A 21,822-nucleotide genomic window follows, 5' to 3' on the forward strand; every position below is an offset into this window, starting at 1 on the left:
CAGATGACGGAAGTGTTCCCCCTAGTAGCGTCGCGTTTTTTATGTACTTTATTATGCTTATAGTAGTGTTATCCTGTTAGAATTAAAATCGGAAGTAGGATGTCTCGCATTAACTAAGTAACACATGTTTGTTTTGGTAATCATGCTCATATTATTGTCATGATGCATTAATTACATGATGTACAGTAATCAGAACGAACACGGAATGTAGTCTGCATGTATCTATTCAGGTACCATACAGCATGGCATGGACAGTCTTGTTTGCACCTTCAGGCATGTCTTGTCCCACCAGGTTAAAACAATGGCAAGCCAGTTCCTTTAGCTTCTTGCATGTCGACAGCATCATTTCCCCATACAAATATACACCCATGGCCTGGAAGTAAAACAAAACACAGCCTGTTAAAGAGGTGTATGGACAGAAGCCCTCATGGACAAAACCCCCTTGGACAAGAGACGTCTGGGACATAGCCCTCAACCCGCTAGGACAAAAGCCCCTGTAAGCTTCATTAGTAAAGAAACAGAAGATGTAAGTCACACTCAGTGTTGTTCTGAGAATACCTAGGGCCTTCCTATGGCTTCACTCCCATCTGATGTAAAGATGTTTTCTTAATTAATACTCTGAGGCTTCCTTCTCCAATGGCTGATTTTATAAGTCAGTTAAACCTTAGGGTGTTTTTTTTACAACAATTATTAAATGTTGTTAGTAAGACATTTACTTATATAAATGCCAAAATAATAGCTGTTAGCTCATGTAGGGACTTTTGACCCAGTTGTCAAATAAGGGGTTTTGTCCTAGGGGGACAACTAGTTTAATTTCTTTCAACAGCTCGCAAATCAAGTCATAACATCAACGCCAGACAATAATCAGTCCTGATAATATGCTGAAACAGATTCTATAATTCTAGAAATATCAGCAGAATAAATCAAATTATATGAGTGAGTGAGTCTGGTTTGTCATGATTTTGAATATCATTCTAGTTTTATCATGGCGTGTCAGCTTAATGTGGGAGGAAAGCCCCAAGTGATGCAGGTTTCAGATAGTCACCGCTTCGGTGAAACCGACGAGCATGGGCATTATGCCAAAAAACCTCGAAATATAATTGGGGCAAGGCGGGATTCGAACCCACAATCAAAGATTTCCAGCGTGCCCAAGGAATGCAACTCTGCGCAATGAATAGCTGTGCCTCAGATGACTGGTGCCCCCAAATCAAATCAAATGATGGGTAACACTTATCTCATCTACAGAATCATCTTTGATTAAAAAGAGCAAGAAAATGACCAGTAACAGATTATTCCTCTTTCTCCACAGCATTTTACAGATCTTCCTGATCTTAACTTTTTATCAAGCTGGTGGTGAGGTGAAATGGGGTTAAACATTGCTTCCAAGATTATTGCACTTATATGGCGACGTGCATGTACGTGTGTGTCTGCTTGTACTAGTCTGGACTGGTGCCAATTTTAGTGCTAGCACACTGACATGCATTGCTGCAGTTTAACATGAATACCTCACTCATACACAGTATACAGACTCCGAGCCGACCAGTCCTTGTTTTAGCCCTTTAATGCAGGCAGGGTAACAACAAGTACCATCTTTAAAAGTCTTTTGGTATGATGCAATCGGGGATCGAACCCAAGACCTTCCACTCTCCGGGTTGACGCACTACCTCTTGACCACAGAGGCGGTCCTCATGAAGCTGAGATGAATTTTGAGAATACCTGATCATTCAGCAGGAATGTTTTGACATCGCCATATCCAGATTTGTGTCTGTGTTTAATGACCAGCTCACACCATCGGTGACGCACCTGCAGAGGGACATGACACGCTAATATTGCACAGTATCATTGGATTTGGCTTCACAAATTGTAATCACTTGGAGACAAGAACCCAGGCCTTTGGTGAGGCAACATCTCCATCTGACCCTTCCACCCACCTCAACAGTTGTATACCGGTACTCACATTAATCATTTTCAGTTTGCAGTGGTTATAAGGGATGAATGGATCAGAATACTCTTGAGAGAGCTGTCATGTCACAAATTTTGTGTTGCCGGAAAATGCGTAACAACTGATACAAAAGGAGTAACCAACAAAGGTTCAACTTCGTTTTTTATTTGCAGAATCTAGCAACCAAAGAGAAATCAAAATCATTGTATATTACATTTCCCTTGCGAGCAACAGAATGAATAACTCAACAATGCGAAAACATCCATTCTCTGCAATAATATAACTACTCCCCGATGAATCAGCTTGATGCTTCATCATGAGTGTTTTAGCATTCAAGGATGGTTGTTTTATGTTAAACTCCATCAACATAACCACTGCAATGAGAAAATAAAAAACAATCTCCTTCAAGGGAAATAGCTCTCTAGTGCAAGACATCATATCATATTCTCCATATCAACAATATCTCCGACTCTCAAGATACCAGCATGTGGATCGTTCTTCCAGTGATCATTGTGTCACCAGATCAGGGTAACCTAATACACTGGGCAGAAATAAAGGGTCGATATTAAATGGGAGTGTTTAAAAATTGTTGACATGACAACTTTATCCTTTTGAAGATGACCGAGCTGATCAGCAACATAGTGCAAAACATCATTTCACTGTATCTAGTTTACGTGATATCAGGAATCTGCATCGAAAACAGCACAGCCATCTTGTTTTCTTTTCCCCTATTGTTGTTTTCTATCAGTGGACCAATGGTAGTCCTAGAGAGGCCGTTTTCTCCCCTAGTAATATCCAAGTTCAAACCTAACTGCCTGTACAGGCAACACTAGTACTGTTCAGTTATCAGTGTACCAATGGTAGTCCTAGAGTGGCCGTTTTCCCACCTAGTAATATCCAAGTTCAATCCTAACTGCCTGTACAGGCAACACTAGTACTATTCAGTTATCAGTGTACCAATGGTAGTCCTAGAGTGGCCGTTTTCCCACCTAGTAATATCCAAGTTCAATCCTAACTGCCTGTACAGGCAACACTAGTACTGTTCAGTTATCAGTGTACCAATGGTAGTCCTAGAGTGGCCGTTTTCCCACCTAGTAATATCCAAGTTCAATCCTAACTGCCTATACAGGCAACACTAGTACTGTTCAGTTATCAGTGTACCAATGGTAGTCCTAGAGTGGCCGTTTTCTCACCTAGTAATATCCAAGTTCAATCCTAACTGCCTGTACAGGCAACACTAGTACTATTCAGTTATCAGTGTACCAATGGTAGTCCTAGAGTGGCCGTTTTCCCACCTAGTAATATCCAAGTTCAATCCTAACTGCCTGTACAGGCAACACTAGTACTGTTCAGTTATCAGTGTACCAATGGTAGTCCTAGAGTGGCCGTTTTCTCACCTAGTAATATCCAAGTTCAATCCTAACTGCCTGTACAGGCAACACTAGTACTGTTCAGTTATCAGTGTACCAATGGTAGTCCTAGAGTGGCCGTTTTCCCACCTAGTAATATCCAAGTTCAATCCTAACTGCCTGTACAGGCAACACTAGTTACTGTTCAGTTATCAGTGTACCAATGGTAGTCCTAGAGTGGCCGTTTTCTCACCTAGTAATATCCAAGTTCAATCCTAACTGCCTGTACAGGCAACACTAGTACTATTCAGTTATCAGTGTACCAATGGTAGTCCTAGAGTGGCCGTTTTCCCACCTAGTAATATCCAAGTTCAATCCTAACTGCCTGTACAGGCAACACTACTACTGTTCAGTTATCAGTGTACTGTAAAACATACAGTGCCTATCATGGGCGTGTGTTTTAGGATGGTAAACATGCTGGAGCACTGTGGACAATGTTTCTGTCCACTCTCACAACAACCAAGGGGTACATGTTCTACCAGATAGGCCCTGTGTGGGCTATAATTCATATTTAGTTTGTCAAAAACCATTTATCAAAACATTTACACAAAAAATGAAAGGTTTCGCTCATCAGTTTTGAAACAACTCTTAAGACAAATGGTACCAGACAGACACTTGTCTAGTTTTTGGTTTGGTTTATTCCAGCTATATTACAGCGGTCTGTAAATAATCGAGTCTGGACCAGACAATCCAGTGATCAATATCATGAGCATGCAATTGGGATCGATGGCGTGAATCAACTAAGTCAGCGAGCCTGACCACCCAATCCCCTTAGTTGCCTCTTACGACAAGCATAGTCGGCTTTTACGGCAAGTCTAGTAATCTCTATAGAATTTAGTGTGGACAAACATGTTAGTCATCTGTACCTACATCTGGATTAGCTGATGGCAGCTGGTATGTCTTATGCACAAGGTCAAGGACACTTCCTTGTATGAGGCGCAGCTGCAGCAGGTCCTCTAGGAACAGCACCAGCTGGTCAGGGTCAAGCTGAAACAAAAACTCTCACATTGAAAAATCAAAGGTTGATTCCATAGGGAATATCTTGATAATCGTTTTTTTCTTGTGTTCTTTGTTCTTGTCTACATATAAACCTTCATTCCAACTGTAGTTAATACCTCACATAATTCATTCACAACCCTTCATTTCAAAGGAACATATTACCCTTACCCTCTGAACATTCAATAGAATATGTCACCCTTGCTCTTTGAACATTCAAAAAAACATGTCACCATAGCTCTATGAACATTCAACAGAACATGTCACCATAGTTCTATGAACATTCAACAGAACATGTCACCATAGCTCTATGAACATTCAACACAACATGTCATCATAGTTCTATGAACATTCAACAGAACATGTCACCATAGCTCCATGAACATTCAACACAACATATTACCCTTACCCTAGGACAATTCAAATGAGAATAAAAGCCTTTCTCCTTGAACATTCAACAGAATACATCACACAAACATATATCTTAACTCAGCATGAGCCATTATTTTGTCCTCCTTCATTAATGGATTCTTTTCGTGACATTCATGGGTATCTGGCATCAAATGACCTTTTACACATCATACTGACATTCATATATTGACATTCATGGGTATCTGGCATCAAATGACCTTTTGCACATCATACTGACATTCATATATTGACATTCATGGGTATCTGGCATCAAATGACCTTTTACAGATCATACTGACATTCATATATTGACATTCATGGCTATCTGGCATCAAATGACCTCCTGCACATCAAACTGACATTCATATATTGCCATTCGTGGGTTTCTGGCATCAAATGACCTGCTACACATCAAACTGACATTCGTATATTGACATTGGTAATGGCCACTATTTCATTTAAAAGAGATATAGAAATGATTTAGAGCTCTTTACCTTCTATTGATGATATTTAATTGTGTTGTTTCCAGAAATACCTTTTCTGAAGATGAAGTATCAAAGATGTTAACTACATATAAACCATTCTTTGAAATACCATATATGACCGTGTATAAGCCGAATTTTGAGGACCAGAAAAAAGATTCTGCAGAAAGGGGTTGGCTTATCCACGGGATACACTTTCATGATAGTATTTTTCAGATCGTGATCTGTCTGAAACATCGCCTAAATGACGGTCCGATAGATTACAAAATGGCGCTTGGTTGTTGATGGCAACATATAACGATCATTATGAGATTAAAAAAAACCACGAGAAACAGCTTCCCACATTATGAAAGTGGATGACTGGTTTGTTAAATCTTTATTAGAAATAATAATGACTTTTTCAATATAATTACAACGTTTTTCATCATATATGCGAGTACCGGCACATGTCTTGCAGTCCGACTTCGCAGTGTTTTTTGTCTTTCAATTCCTGATTCAGCTTATCTGCGGGTCATATCATTGTCTTTCGTATTTCAATGGTCAAATTAACACCTCGGCTTATCTACTGGGTCGGCTTTTCCGCGGTCATATATGGTATAAAATATCAACACCAGAGAAAAGTCTTGATTATCTGCCCAAACAGAGATTCCATTGCGGGTAAAAGGCAAAAGCGATGACACCTGGTGCTTATGCATATTCCGTGTACAAAGCTGACTGAACCAATAACTTTAATTTTTGTGAAACTATGAGCAAATGCGCAGATTTCTGTCCTTGGAATAAGATTCAGTTGATTTTGGTTATAATGCCATGATAGGAAATCAAAACAGTGGAAATACTTTCCTGTGGACTTACTGTACCAGTTATCTCCATCATCTATACAGCAGGTGACATGTGATCACGTGTACCGCTTTAGTTATACAAATAAAAAAAGTAGTATCTCGGGTATCTCACTCATTCATCAAAATGAATAAGAAATGCTATTATCAATATGTCGTCAGCAAAGACATAAACCAATATTCACCAAATTCGATTTACACATGCTTATCCCTAACACTATGTACTATGGATTTTGCGATATATACAGGTTATGCATTTTTGGATACATAGCTCAAATAGGTTTCACAATTGTATTTTGGGCAAGAAGTGACAGACAGATAGAAAGCAATGACAGAACTCATCATCGTGGTGTTTGATTTATATTTTCGTGTGAATCAGTCACGTGACACTGCCCGCCTGCATTTTCTTAAGTTGTATTAGAGCAAAGTAATTATGGGGTTATTTTTTTTTAAATATTCCCAGAAAAGAGTCTGTTTTGTTCATCATTTTTGGATAAATATTTCCCACTTCTAATGAAATCGATCAAAGGTAAAATGAGATGTGATCACGTGCAAGCTATAACGGAGAGTTGCCAATAATTGATCCTCGGCAATACGTGGTCACTAGCCAGTAACCATCAGACTTAAAGTCACAAAGGTGTGTAATACAATCAGAAGTCTGGCCTAAAATCAAATTATTGGTCTCTATTGATATTTCCTAGCTGCAGATAATATACGGGAAGAAATATCTCCATATACCACAAACTTTAAGAATCTTGATTTGTTATATCTGGCTAGTCACTATGTTAACCTCTTGGGTAAACAATGTACTCAGACTGACGACATTTCACTCCAAATCTGAGCTAATCAATGCCAGAACATAATCTTGTTGAATGTAGCAATAGTTTGCTGCCAAAATCTTTTCATAAGGTGGCAAAATATAAAAAATGCTAAACAAAAACTATTGTCAGTAACCAAAATTACTTTACAATTACAATTTCATCTAAAATCAAATTCATTTTCATCCTAAAGGTCCAAAGATGAAGGTATGACCTTGCACAGATGAACAGTATTAATGTTTGAAAATAGCAAATTTGACAAATACATCAGAGAAGCAGGCTTAAAATTGACCAAAACAGGTCACATTTTTTGTATTATTTTGCATTCATGCCACTTGTTTCTACAAGTTTTGAACTTATCATTGTTACAATTCAGTGGACAATATTGTCATTATACAATCTGATGTAGGTGTCCTCCTTCATAAGGTCTTCACCCACTGGAAGAGTTGTGTAGTGCCCCTCGATGGCCATCTTGACCAGGCAAAGGAGTTCACTGACTGTCAAAGTCCTTCCACCCTTGCCAAATGATGGAATTATATTTTGGCAGGACTAACAAGTCTATGCTCAACTTCAAGCTCTAGATTGTGACATAACATTTGGAGATGCAAAGGTAACACCAAGCCAGAAAGTGAAGAACCTTGGAAAATGGTTTGACAGACATCTCCAGATGACAGACCAAACATAATCAGGACAGCTAACCGTTATCTCAGCAACATTGGTAAATTACGAAACTATCTTAGTCAATCTGCTGCATCAACTCTGGCCCTGTCCCTTGTTATGTCCCAGATTGACAAAAGCAATAGCCTTCTCTCTAAAATCAGTCAACAACAAATAAACCGACTTCAACTATTACAGAATGCCACTGCAAGAATCGTCACAAGAACCCGCAAATTTGAACACATAACCCCGATTCTAGAGAGCCTACACTGGTTGCCGATACCTGCACAACTTGACTACAAACTTCTTCTCTTTGCCAACAAATGTGTCAACCATCTAGCCCCAGCTAGCCTACTTGACAGAACTGATTCCACCTTACAAAAATGTGCGCTTTCTGCAGTCCCAAAACCAGCTCCTTCTATCAGTGCCACCCGTGAAGACATCACTATTTGGCATGTGATCCTTTGCTTACACAGCAAGCTTCAAGTGGAATGAACTCCCTCTCTCCATAAAGACTTCCTCATCACTCTCCTGCTTCAAGAAAACCATCAAGACCCACTTGTTCTCACTGACTCTAAGTTTCATTTGCAGAACACAGAGCACTAATGCACAGGGAATGTTGTGCTATGTAAATGCATTTATCATTATTATTATTATTAATATTATTGTTGTTGTTGTTATTATGCATATTCCAATCAAAATCAAATAATGAAATCAACATCCAGTTTGTAAACTGCTGTGCAGATTTCTGTCAGTTGCAGGATTTGCAAAACATGTGTACAAGCAACTCGAAGTCAACAGATATTTTCCCAATCTTTTCATGTTTTTAACCAAGGTGCTCATTATTTCATACACTTTGCGAAGTAAGACCCGTTTTATTACAATGTAGATTTTGATTATCAATCAGATCGTCTTGACTGGGTGTCACCATTATGTTTGAAGCAAATGCAAGTAATTTTAGAGATGGAACCTGATTGGTCAATAGGTAGGACATAGAAGGGACATAACTTGTAACAGTATCTGGTGGCACTACGATCGATACCAGAACTTCAAGCCTCGGTCGGCAAGGGTGGAAACTGGACTTTTACAGGAAGAAGCTCGATGGCACACAATCTGCTATTTGGAGTCATACTCTAACTGATGTCATTATTCTAACAACGCGTGTCGGTCCAACGTTGATTAATTTATAATTTGCATACTCGTATACGCAAGGGGCCGACGTATGGTTCCTGTAGGAAGTGACAACTTGGAGACGATGGCTTGCAGTATATACAGTTTTACTTTATACATGTAGATATATATACATACAAAAGACACTATGTGTCAGCACATGGTGGTAGTGGTTGTTGTCTAGGTGCCCCAGTGCACCCAGCCTAACCCTAGCTAGGCTAAGGGTAAGACCTTTCTTTCTCTCCCTCCTTTCAATCTCTCTGGACCAAGGCTTATATAGCCAAGGTCACCTGACATTTAGTAAGTTATAAATATAAACATAAACAGTAATTCATCAGTGGCATACTTGCACATCTCGTTCAGGATGGCAGACAGCCGATGTACACAAAAATGGGGATTAACAAATAGGACTACAGCTCAATTTTACGGCACATTTTGGGTCTCCAGGAATTACCTTTGAAGATGGAATATAACTCCTTAAAAGGACAATGGTTACATCTAAATGTTGAGCAAAGTACAACGACTTAAAGACATCCATCACAATCCTGACAAAGTGTATTATGATCGCAGTAAGGATGATTCAAGATAGGGCTGTTGTTACGGTCTGCCATATCCAAATGTTCATTAAACTGACTTTATCACAGTTGAGGAGATTAACCATCTAATAGACTAATTCTGTTTTATATCATCGTGGGTTCTAGCATCTTATTGAAAAAATAATTTGTTTCAGAAAATACTGGAAACGAAAGAATTTTGACCTCAGATATTACAAAAAGAATAAAACCATTTGCTTGACAAATTCTTTTGTAACTAAAATTGTTTTATAAATAAACATTATTTGGCTCCAGGTTACAGTGATACATTTGTTTTGAAGCAAGGACTGGAAAAATAATTTTCTCTAAAAAGAGTCCTTGTGGTCCCAAGTATATCCAGTACCTGTCCCTCCTACCTTTTCACTTATTCTGCCATGGCAACTTAATGAACATGCAGACATCAATCCTCACATGTTAACTACAAATTGAACACCCTCGGTGGACAATGTAAGAACACTTCAGCTTATTCCATGCCGGAACATTAACCCACATGAAATTCTACAAATTCTTGAAGCATGACTTTATTGGATTATTATTAGTCATAACTTGTGTATGAACAACACAATCATCATCCCCATCGGTTCTATACCTGAATGTTGAGCATCACTGTCGTGTCTATTGCTCCAGAGCCTTAATGAACCAATAAAAAAGCACACTAATATCAGGTGACGTGCGACTATAACTACTATATGTGCTGTCAAGGGGGCTGTAAAACTCTATACAATGGTGATTAACTGGTAGCGTAATTCACTTTGTCCCCCGAGAACTGTTTACACTTACAGAATGAAACACGACATCACAGGCTGTCATCAGGTAGAATCAACTACCAGAGCCTTTGTATGAGTTCAAAGTAATGATGGTTTATTGGCAGACAGTGCAACAGTGCCCTAACATAGGCTTCCAACACTGTAGTCTGTGAGTGGACAGTGTCCTAACATAGGCTTCCAACACTGTGGTCTGTGAGTGGACAGTGTCCTAACATAGGCTTCCAACACTGTGGTCTGTGAGTGGACAGTGTCCTAACATAGGCTTCCAACACTGTAGTCTGTGAGTGGACAGTGCCCTAACATAGGCTTCCAACACTGTGGTCTGTGAGTGGACAGTGTCCTAACATAGGCTTCCAACACTGTGGTCTGTGAGTGGACAGTGTCCTAACATAGGCTTCCAACACTGTAGTCTGTGAGTGGACAGTGCCCTAACATAGGCTTCCAACACTGTGGTCTGTGAGTGGACAGTGTCCTAACATAGGCTTCCAACACTGTAGTCTGTGAGTGGACAGTGTCCTAACATAGGCTTCCAACACTGTAGTCTGTGAGTGGACAGTGTCCTAACATAGGCTTCCAACACTGTAGTCTGTGAGTGGACAGTGTCCTAACATAGGCTTCCAACACTGTGGTCTGTGAGTGGACAGTACCCTAACATAGGCTTCCAACACTGTAGTCTGTGAGTGGACAGTGTCCTAACATAGGCTTCCAACACTGTAGTCTGTGAGTGGACAGTGTCCTAACAATACCCCAACACTGTAGTCTGTGAGTGGACAGTGTCCTAACATAGGCTTCCAACACTGTAGTCTGTGAGTGGACAGTGTCCTAACATAGGCTTCCAACACTGTGGTCTGTGAGTGGACAGTGCCCTAACATAGGCTACATACACTGTAGTCTGTGAGTGGACAGTGTCCTAACATAGGCTTCCAACACTGTAGTCTGTGAGTGGACAGTGTCCTAACATAGGCTTCCAACACTGTGGTCTGTGAGTGGACAGTGTCCTAACATAGGCTTCCAACACTGTAGTCTGTGAGTGGACAGTGTCCTAACATAGGCTTCCAACACTGTGGTCTGTGAGTGGACAGTGTCCTAACATAGGCTTCCAACACTGTAGTCTGTGAGTGGACAGTGTCCTAACATAGGCTTCCAACACTGTGGTCTGTGAGTGGACAGTGCCCTAACATAGGCTACATACACTGTAGTCTGTGAGTGGACAGTGTCCTAACATAGGCTTCCAACACTGTAGTCTGTGAGTGGACAGTGTCCTAACATAGGCTTCCAACACTGTGGTCTGTGAGTGGACAGTGCCCTAACATAGGCTACATACACTGTAGTCTGTGAGTGGACAGTGTCCTAACATAGGCTTCCAACACTGTAGTCTGTGAGTGGACAGTGTCCTAACATAGGCTACATACACAGTAGTCTGTGAGTGGGGCAGGATTCAGGCCATCCTCAGCACCTGTGGGTCCATGGCAGAATTCATCATATTACACATAAAACATAACTGTTGTTGATTTATTCATACTCTCAATGTAAATAATACAGTAAATTTGTTTTGCTTTTAAATAATCTCTATCCACTGTGGCATGCTTGAAACACACATTTAGAACACAACATTAAAGCGACATCACATGATGAAAATATAGTGCCAACTGAAACTATTTCCAACACCAAGCCAAATACAGATGTTTCTGTTGCTCGAGCTGCATGTGTGACAGGGAACTAAGTAACATCCATCCCCACAGGGATAACTGAGGCAAATACAAAGCCCTGCAACTCACCTAGTTATATAACACTGCATTCATTTCAACAGCTTCAAATTTCAGCCTCAATATTTTGATCAATAGCGACAACATGGTGACAATAAGAAAACGTCAAAACAAATATTTCAATATCAACCCAATCAATACTACTACCGCAGTAAAACGAAGATGAAGAACATGGCAAGTAACTCTTATTTTACTTGGGGGCACGGGTGGCCCAGTCGTCTAAGTCGCTGCAATTTGCTGTGCACAGTTGCATCGCTCGGGCACCCCAGAAACCTATGATTGTGGGTTCGAATTCCGGTTCGCCCCGATTATGTTTCTAGGTTTGTCAGCACCATACCCATGCTCGTGGGTTTTTACCAAGATGAAAAATGTCTTAAGACCTGCATCTTCTCGGGATTTCCTCCCACATTAAGCTGACATGCCGTGATATAACTGAAATACTGTTCAAAGATTGTTAAACCCAACTCACTCACTCTAATAGCACGTGGGAGTCAAGAGAGCCAAGTGTGGTCCTGAGTGGACTCTGCTGCTGCATGATACCTCCCCAGACACATTCAGTGAAAGACAAGACAAGACAAGTCCACCCCTTGCCCTTCCAACGCTGACAATCATAGAAATGGGGAATTGATGAAATGTTTGAAACTGGGAGTAGGCACATGACTAGGAGTGAGTGAGTGAGTGAGTTGGGTTTAACGCCGCTTTTAACAGTATTCCAGTCATATCACGGCATGTCAGCTTAATGTGGGGGGAAAGCCCGAAGTGATGCAGGTCTAAGACGTTTACCACTTCGGTGAAACCCACGAGCATGGGTATGGTGCTGACAAACCTAGAAACATAATCGGGGCGAATCGGGATTCGAACCCACAATCATAGGTTTCTGGCGTGCCCAAGGGACGCAACTCTGCACAGCGAATCGCGGCGCCTTAGACGACTAGGCCACCCGTGCCCCCTACATGACTAGGAATGCAGGACAATGAAAGATCATCTCTACAAACAAGAACACTGATTCAGTGTACCAAAGACCACAAGTTTGTCTGTCTGTCTGTGTCCGTCTGTGTATGCATATGTATGTATGTCTGTCTGTCTCTCTGTGCATATGTATGTCTGTCTGTGCTTATCTGTCTGTCTGTGTATGCATATGTATGTCTGTGCATATGTATGTCTGTATCTGTCTGTGCATATGTTTGTATGTCTGTGCATATGTCTCCCCGTCTGTGAATATGAATGTCTGTAGTCTGTCTGTGCATGTCTGTCTGTACTTATGTAAGTGTGCACATGTATGTCTGTGCATGTCTGTTTGTCTATCTGTCTGTCTGTTATCTTTACCAAACCCTTTCCATAATGCACACCAACCTCCTGCAGTGTAAGTTCCATGTTGGCCACTTTCTGCTTCTTGTTGTTCCTGTGGCGGCGACCTATCTTGAGACAGTGAGACTGCACCAGAGCCACCTGAAACACCAACAATCAGAGTCAAAACAAAAGCTTTCATCAGACTCTAAATGACAAAAACTTAAATAGATTTCTCACAATCTACGCAGTAATATTGCTTTGATTTTTTCATAACAGATTCAATCTACGTAAGAAGACATTAAGGCTGCCAATACTTACAACCTTATCCTCCTTTGAACATCTGATATCTCATATGATATGTAGTGTGAAACATGAGATGGTATGAATTTAAGATTGCGGTGTTATTTCCAAGCAGCTTTCTGATCAACACACACACACACACAAACCATTTAAAGAGCTTATATGAAGTTAAGGGATATTTTAAGTCAATTAGAGAGATAAAAGAATTTTGTAAGAGACAATATATATAGGATGAAAGAATGTGTATAGCAACTATCTGTACTACTAAGATTGAAATTGTAGACAAGCTACTTGTTTCATATTTCCCAGAAACAAGCAGGAAATAAGCAGAAATACCATCGACCATTGAAGATCTGGGTTAGAATAGGTCTGCATTGCATAATTCCAGGGTCAAGTGCTGCACATGACTGAACCAGCCACAAGTGTTGCACAAGACTGAACCAGGGACAAATGCTGCACAGGACTGAACCAGCCACAAATGCTGCACTAGACTGAACCAGCCACAAATGCTGCACAAGACTGAACCAGTCACAAATGCTGCACAAGACTGAACCAGCCACAAATGCTGCACTAGACTGAACCAGCCACAAATGCTGCACAAGACTGAACCAGTCACAAATGCTGCACAAGACTGAACCAGCCACAAATGCTGCAAATGACTGAACCAGCCACAAATGCTGCACAAGACTGAACCAGCCATAAATACTGCACTAGACTGAACCAGCCACAAATGCTGCACAAGACTGAACCAGCCACAAATGCTGCAAATGACTGAACCAGCCACAAATGCTGCACAAGACTGAACCAGGGACAAATGCTGCACAAGACTGAACCAGCCACAAATGCTGCAAATGACTGAACCAGCCACAAATGCTGCACAAGGCTGATCCAGGGACAAATGCTGCACAAGACTGAACCAGCCACAAATGCTGCACATGACTGAACCAGCCACAAATGCTGCACAAGACTGAACCAGGGACAAATGCTGCACAAGGCTGAACCAGGGACAAATGCTGCACAAGACTGAACCAGTCACAAATGCTGCACAGGACTGAACCAGCCACAAATGCTGCACAAGACTGAACCAGCCATAAATGCTGCACTAGAATGAACCAGCCACAAATGCTGCACAAGACTGAACCAGCCACAAATGCTGCACAAGACTGAACCAGCCACAAATGCTGCACTAGACTGAACCACAAACATCACTCAAGCTGGGGAACTCACGCACGTATTTGGATCAAGAGCATAGTGCCAATTCGTCACTTATGAATATGAGTAACATTACTTAACACATCGCTCATTAGATGAACCCTTAGTTTAGTTCTGTTTAAACAACAGTTAAGTGGATTAATCATCAAAGGTCACTGCACTGGTACTTTGTGCAAATACTTTTTGTAAACAGGTTGACATTCTACAAATCCGATGCTAAACATCTTTGACCTGGTCCACCAGGGCAGCTAGGCTTTCCTCCCACTAAGCTGCAAGCCATGCTATCACTTGAGTACTGTTCAAAGTGGCATTAAAACTAACTCATTAACTGGAAAAAAAGCTTGGCACAACAAAATGATTAAACTGATCATTTCAGCTGGTGTTTTCTGACCATGCTGAGCCATGATTAATTGGCAAAACAATGCTAATGAAAACTACACAAGTATTCCCATTAAGAATTAGCTGCTTGCTGCTGAGACCCTTTGCCTGTCTTCCCATCTTCATGCAACAACTCATGGCGCTGAAAAAATACACAGTGAAACAACCATCCTTTCAAACATCTTCGGCATCCACTGAAGTTTTGAACAATAACTTTCATTTGTCTTCCATGTTTATCGCTCTACTTTAACAAACAAGAGCACATTACACAAGCCATTTTGTAGCAAAATTAGAACAATTATTGACCAACCTGTGTCGTCACTGCACTGTATAGATGGTTTTCTGAGCTGGCTTTAAACAGAGATACACCCTGAAAGTAAGACAAATATACATCAAACAGGCCATCACGGGATGAGAGACCGGCCACTTGAGATGCTGGAGGAGAGGGTGGAGCAGACGGATATAAACGCAAGTACCTCAGGAAACAATAGTATTAAAGATTTATTCTACGAGAACGTTTTCATCACATTTGAAGATGTTGGGTATGCCTTTTTGTAGCGCACCAGTACCTATGTTAGTCAACACAAGTGAAATCTATAATGCTAGAAGTTATATATATATGCCCTGCTGCTCGTTTTGGTCGGGCACATTGTCATGCCATGAAATGTTGTTATTTGAAAATGTTTGGAGCAGACATTATTCTTGGCACTGCTGTTGACATAAAGTCTCTCATCTGAGATGTGTTAAAGACACCCGGGTCATTGTGTAACATAAGTGTACTCTAAAACCAGGGTACTTCTCATCTAAAGTAATCACACAGAACAAATCAACATAGACTTAAAACGAGTATATTTTTAGAGATTCAAGATTATTTTGTTAGGATGGGCTTATAGTAAAAGTTGGAATCGAAGAAAGAGCTTTAAATGATTTGAAAGTATGCATATATATATATATATTCATGTTTATTCAAGTATGGGAGGCGATAGGCCCATGTACATTTCAGTTATATATAGTAACACACAACTGAGGCAATTTACATTGAAAAGAATGCTAAGGGTACAATATTAGGTCTTTGTACATAATAACTGAGCTTCCTTCACATACTTAGCTACATTTCTGAGTATACAGTCATTTTGGTTATTTAAGAGATTGCTAAAAGTATTAATACATGGATTGTTATAGAATCTTACAGGAATATACTTTTGTCTTAACTATGCGTAATACGGGCAGACAAACAAAAAGTGGACTTCGTCCTCAATACAACCATTGTTTCATAGCCGACAACATCGTTGTGAATAAACAATATCCTCTCTTCTGCCCAGATTACTCTGTATAAGCAATTCACTTTATCTCAATAGGCACAGCATATGTCTATGGTCTCATTTTCTGAAAGATGTAACATAATATTCCATATCCAATAATATCTTGAATAATACCTTAATTTACAAGACTCATAAATATTCATCTGTATACTCTGTTTGTTACAATTCAACAAACGTTGTCTAAACAGCAGCAAGAAACACTTAACATCACCAATATTCTGTTCGTACCACACATAACCAAATCCATAAATGTCTAGTAAATATTGAACATGAGTTGCCCAAGTAATTGCCCGAGTGAGTGAGTGAGTGAGTGAGTGAGTGAGTGAGTGAGTGAGTGAGTGAGTGAGTGAGTGAGTGAGTGAGTGAGTATGGTTTTACACTGCTTTTAGCAATATTCCAGCAATATCACGGCAATATGTTGCACCATGTGAAGCTTCTCTGAGAGTAACTCCTGTTGTGACGTACAGTTATCCCATATATTAGAGTTGTCGTCGAGGACAGGTAAAATTAAATATAAATAGCGCTTTCTGGGTCAAGTGGTATTTATATTTCCTCAAGCAATCAATCATAGGACTAGCTTTCTTAACAACACAACTAATATGTTCATGCCATTGAGCGTCTTCTTGTAATACAACTCCTAAATGCTTATCTGATACTACCTGATTAATAATCTTTCCTTTCATGGGCAAAGGTTCTCTGTGACCAGGTGGACGCTTGCATGAAAACTGAATAGTTTCACTCTTCTCTGGATTAAACTAAACTTGCCATTTATCACCCGTTCTGCGATTCGGTGGAGATTGCCATTAAGTCTTCTGCTTGTAGTCGAGATCTTTGCCATTAAGTCTTCTGCTTGTAGTCGAGATCTTGGCCATTAAGTCTCCTGCTTGTAGTCGAGATCTTTGCCATTAAGTCTCCTGCTTGTAGTTGAGATCTTTGCCATTACGTCTCCTGCTTGTAGTCGAGATGTTTGCCATTAAGTCTCCTGCTTGTAATCGAGATCTTTGCCATTAAGTCTCCTGCTTGTAGTCGAGATCTTTGCCATTAAGTCTCCTGCTTGTAATCGAGATCTTTGACCACTACATCAAGTGGAGTATCCTCAGCAGACAGTCGTATATAGGATTGCATGCTACCAACAATGTCATTTATATAAATACGAAAGAGCAGAGGGCCCATGACAGATTGCTGAGGTACACTTGATGCCTGTCCATTAACTACTACTCTGTGTAGTCTTTTGGATAAATAGTTTTCGATTTATTTCAATAAGTTTCCATTCATGCTGACTGCTTTTGATTTAGATAACAATCCCTTGCGCCATACCTTATTAAATGCCTTGCTTATGTCACAGAACACTGCCCCTACTTCCTTATCATTACTGAGAGCAGGAACTATCACACTGTAGAAGTACGTGAGTTGAGATTGGTGGAATCTCAAGGTAGAAAACCTGACAGTAATTTTGACAAAATATCATTATCTCCAAGAAAAATAAAGACATACTTGAAGACACACTTCTCGAATGTCTTCGCCTTAAGTTAAAGCAACTGGTCTGCAGTTGGGACAACTATCAATATCGCTTTTTTGTAAACTGGTGTCACATTTGCTTCTTTCCACATGTTAGGAAATATTGCATTTCGAATAGAAAAATTAAATAGTTCAATAACACATGGGATAAGCTACTGGGGATCATTTTGATTAATTTGTTTCCACCATCAGGTACAGTTGCTTTAGTAGCATCAGCAGAGATCATACACCTCGTCCTGAGAGGGTGCGGTCGGGTAGCCTAGTGGTTAAAGCATTCGCTGGTCACGCCGAAGACCCAGGTTTAATTCCTGAAACGGGTACAATGTGTGAAGCCCATTTCTGGTGTCCCCCACCATGATATTGCTGGAATATTGCCAAAAGCGGCGTAAAACCATACTCACTCACTCACTCACTCACTTTCTGAGAGAAAACTAAATCACTTACTGTATATTGCAGATCATACTCTTTTAAAACAGTAGGACATATGTAGTGAAGTGAGGTGAAAAGAGGTCTAACATCGCATTCAAGATTATTGCACTTATACTGTGATATGCATGCACACGTGTGTCTGTCTGCTTGTACTAGTCCGGACTAATGCCAGTTTTGTAGTGATAGCCCACTGAGACACCATGCCACAGTTTAACATGGACATCCACTCAGACACAGTATACTGACTCTGAGTTGACCAGTCCTTGTTTTAGCCCCTTAACGCCGAGCACCAGGCAGGTAAACAAGAATTACAATCTTTTAATGTCTCCTAGTAGGACATGGTCGGTTATTGATGGAACCACTGACCTCCCACTTTTCAGGCAGACACACTATCCACTAGCTATAGGGCAGGGAGCTGGTCAGTGGAACGTAGGAGGAACACCACTGCAGTGTTTGGATGATGCTCATGATAAATAAGGCCAGGAAGCTGAGGAATCACAGGGTCTCAGTCTAGAGGCACCAAAAAAGCCCATACCTCAGATGAAAGAGTGAGAGAGTTAGTTAGTTTTACGCTGCTTTTAGCAATATTCCAGCAATCGGTGTACTCCAGAAATAGGCTTCACATATTGCATCCATGTCAGGAATCGAAACTGGGTCTTCGGCGTGATGAGCGAACGCTTTAACCACTAGGCTACCCGACCACCAAAATGAAAGAGAGGAAGTTACCTTGATGTCAAAGATATTACCCCAAACCACTCCAAGATACAAAAGAACTTTCAGTTCCACTATTGACATAGCCAGCACATCATCATTCACCTCTGGCCCCGACAATAGCTAAATGCCCCACTTCAGCCTCTGGTTAACACACGTACCAAGTTTGGGTAAAAAATCTTTCAGGTTTCAAGTTATGCCCTGGAAATGAAATATGGACAGACTGAAGAACGGACAAACAGTTTCAAATATGAAATCTCTTAAATGTGTAGTAAACCCATGTCAGAAAATATTTATCACATTGATCTTTTACAACATAGAAACCTGAACAACAGCCATTTTTCAAAATGTTAACCTTACTTGACTGATGAGAACAACCCCATACACAACTACCCGTGAAGATCCGGGATAGAATAGGTCTTCAGCAACCCATGCTTGCCGTAAAAGGCGAGTATGCTTGTCGTAAGAGACGACTAACGGGAGTGGTCAGGCTCGCTGACTTGGTTAATGCATGTCATCGGTCCCAATTGCGTGGATCGATGCTCATGATGTCAATCACTGGACTGTCTGGTCCTGACTCGATTATTTACAGACCGCCGTCATACGGCGGGTATATTGGTGAGTGCAAACAAACAGACAAATATAAAAACAACTACCAGTTGTGGAAAAGTGGAAAGAGTTGGGTTGTTGTGGAGGACACTATAACATTTTCAAAACAAGCTCTACTTAGTTGCAGTCAGGAAATTCATAGAACAAATTCTGAAAAAATCATATTGAGATGGTCAGTTGTGAAGACATTCAGTGCTCATGGACACTTTTAGTCAGTAAATGCAAGCTCTATTTTCTATTGTTATGGAGGTTATGAAGTACGGACAACTTATATTCTCCCCTGAATATCTCAATGTCACATGTCTGTCGGAGTCTACGAGCATTAACCAGAGCCATCTGGAAACTTCAAAATGCAAATTACACCAGAAAGTTGGATATATCATCAAGTAGGAATAAAATGTTTTTTTCAAAATGAAAATCCTTTGTAAAACTAATTGAACAAGTCAAACAATGCATTAATGCTCCTCTTCAGTGAGAGAATAACTTTCATGATGTAAACTAGACATTTTTGCTGAATAGAAAACCTACTTCATCTGCTGTGTTTGACAATAAAGGAATGGACAACGACAAGTGAATACATATATACTGCTCAAAATAGGTTAAAGAGCACACAATGCTTTCATGTTACTATAGTTTTCCTGGCATGGTAAGAATGGGGTGTTGTTTAACTTGTTTTGAGTAGTCTATTGTACATGATTATCGTGCTCCAGTGTACAGTGTTCCCCGATCCTGCTGGAGGGGGACTGTGCAGAGGATCACCTTGCGCTATTACACTCAGATTTATCCTACATCATGGCAGAATCCAACCAATCACCTCCAGGCAACACTCAGCTACAACCTTAAACTGAGTGAATATTTAACATATACATAATTGCACAAACAACATGATTAGATTGGGAATATGAGACTATTTGTTGGTATAAGATCTCAATTTTATATGAATTTATATGACAGAGTGTTGTTTAATGCCAGTCAACAACTTTCCAGCAAATTACTTTCCACTGATACTTGAGTCAGGAGCAGGCAAATCAGTGACAGTACACACACAGCAATCATCTTCCTGAGGCAAGGGAGTTACAGACTCTAAATGTATGTGAGGGATATGTGGGGGGTAGGTGGGGGGTATGTGGGGGGTATGTGAGGGGTAGGTGAGGGGTATGTGAGGGATATGTGAAGGGTATGTGGGGGGTATGTGAGGGGTATGTGTGGGGTATGTGTGGGGTATGTGAGGGATATGTGAGGGGTATGTGAGGGGTATGTGAGGGATATGTGAGGGATATGGGGGGGTTATGTTAGGGGGAGGGGGGTATGTGAGGGGTTCTTGGGGGGAATGTGAGGGGTATGTGAGGGATATGTGAGGGGTATGTGGGGGGTATGTGGGGGGTATGTGAGGGATATGTGAGGGATATATGTGAAGGGTGGGGTGGGGGAATGTGGGGGGAATGTGAGGGGTATGTGGGGGGGTATGTGGGGGATATATGTGAGGGGGTGGGGGGTGGGGTGGGGTATGTGAGGGGTATGTGGGGGGAATGTCAGGGGAATGTGAGGGGTATATGAGGGATATGTGAGGGATACGTGGGGGATATGTGTGCCTGGGAGTAACTATGTGAAGGTACACATGGGTAGTAGGGGCACCTACCTGGGGGTGATGGGTGGGTACTGGGGGCACCTTCCTGGAGGCGATGGGTGGGTACTGGGGGCACCTTCCTGGAGGCGATGGGTGGGTACTGGGGGCACCTACCTGGGGGTGATGTGTGGTACTGGGGCACCTACCTGGGGGTGATGGGTGGGTACTGGGGGCAGCTACCTGGGGGTGATGGTTGGGTACTGGGGGCACCTTCCTGGAGGCGATGGGTGGGTACTGGGGGCAGCTACCTGGGGGTGATGGGTGGGTACTGGGGGCAGCTACCTGGGGGTGATGGGTGGGTACTGGGGGCACCTACCTGGGGGTGATGGGTGGGTACTGGGGGCACCTACCTGGGGGTGGTGGGTGCGTACTGGGGGCACCTACCTGGGGGTGGAGGGTGGGTACTGGGGGCACCTTCCTGGGGGTGATGGATGGGTACTTGGGGCACCTACCTGGGGGTGGTGGGTGCGTACTGGGGGCTCCTACCTGGGGGTGGGGGGTGGGGGGGTACTTGGGGCACCTACCTGGAGGCGATAGGTGGGTACTGGGGGCACCTACCTGGAGGTTGTGGGTGGGTAC

At 41.5% G+C, this 21,822-nt stretch overlaps 1 protein-coding gene across 1 annotated transcript in view; it reads right to left on the reverse strand.

The window, feature by feature from the left end:
* Positions 1-226: 226 nt before the first annotated feature.
* Positions 227-21,822, reverse strand: part of LOC139479887 (aminopeptidase O-like) — a 107,114-nt gene continuing 85,518 nt past the window's right edge. Inside the window, exons 11-15 of the mRNA XM_071262806.1 lie at positions 15,338-15,397; positions 13,201-13,296; positions 4,222-4,338; positions 1,717-1,803; positions 227-373 (exon numbers count right to left, since the gene is read on the reverse strand). Of these exons, the coding sequence (XP_071118907.1) occupies positions 227-373; positions 1,717-1,803; positions 4,222-4,338; positions 13,201-13,296; positions 15,338-15,397 (507 nt within the window). The remainder of the gene's footprint in view (positions 374-1,716; positions 1,804-4,221; positions 4,339-13,200; positions 13,297-15,337; positions 15,398-21,822) is intronic.

This window comes from Haliotis cracherodii, unplaced genomic scaffold, assembly GCF_022045235.1.
Source record: "Haliotis cracherodii isolate W230 unplaced genomic scaffold, xgHalCrac1.p SCAF_4, whole genome shotgun sequence".
Lineage (NCBI taxonomy): Eukaryota > Metazoa > Mollusca > Gastropoda > Lepetellida > Haliotidae > Haliotis > Haliotis cracherodii.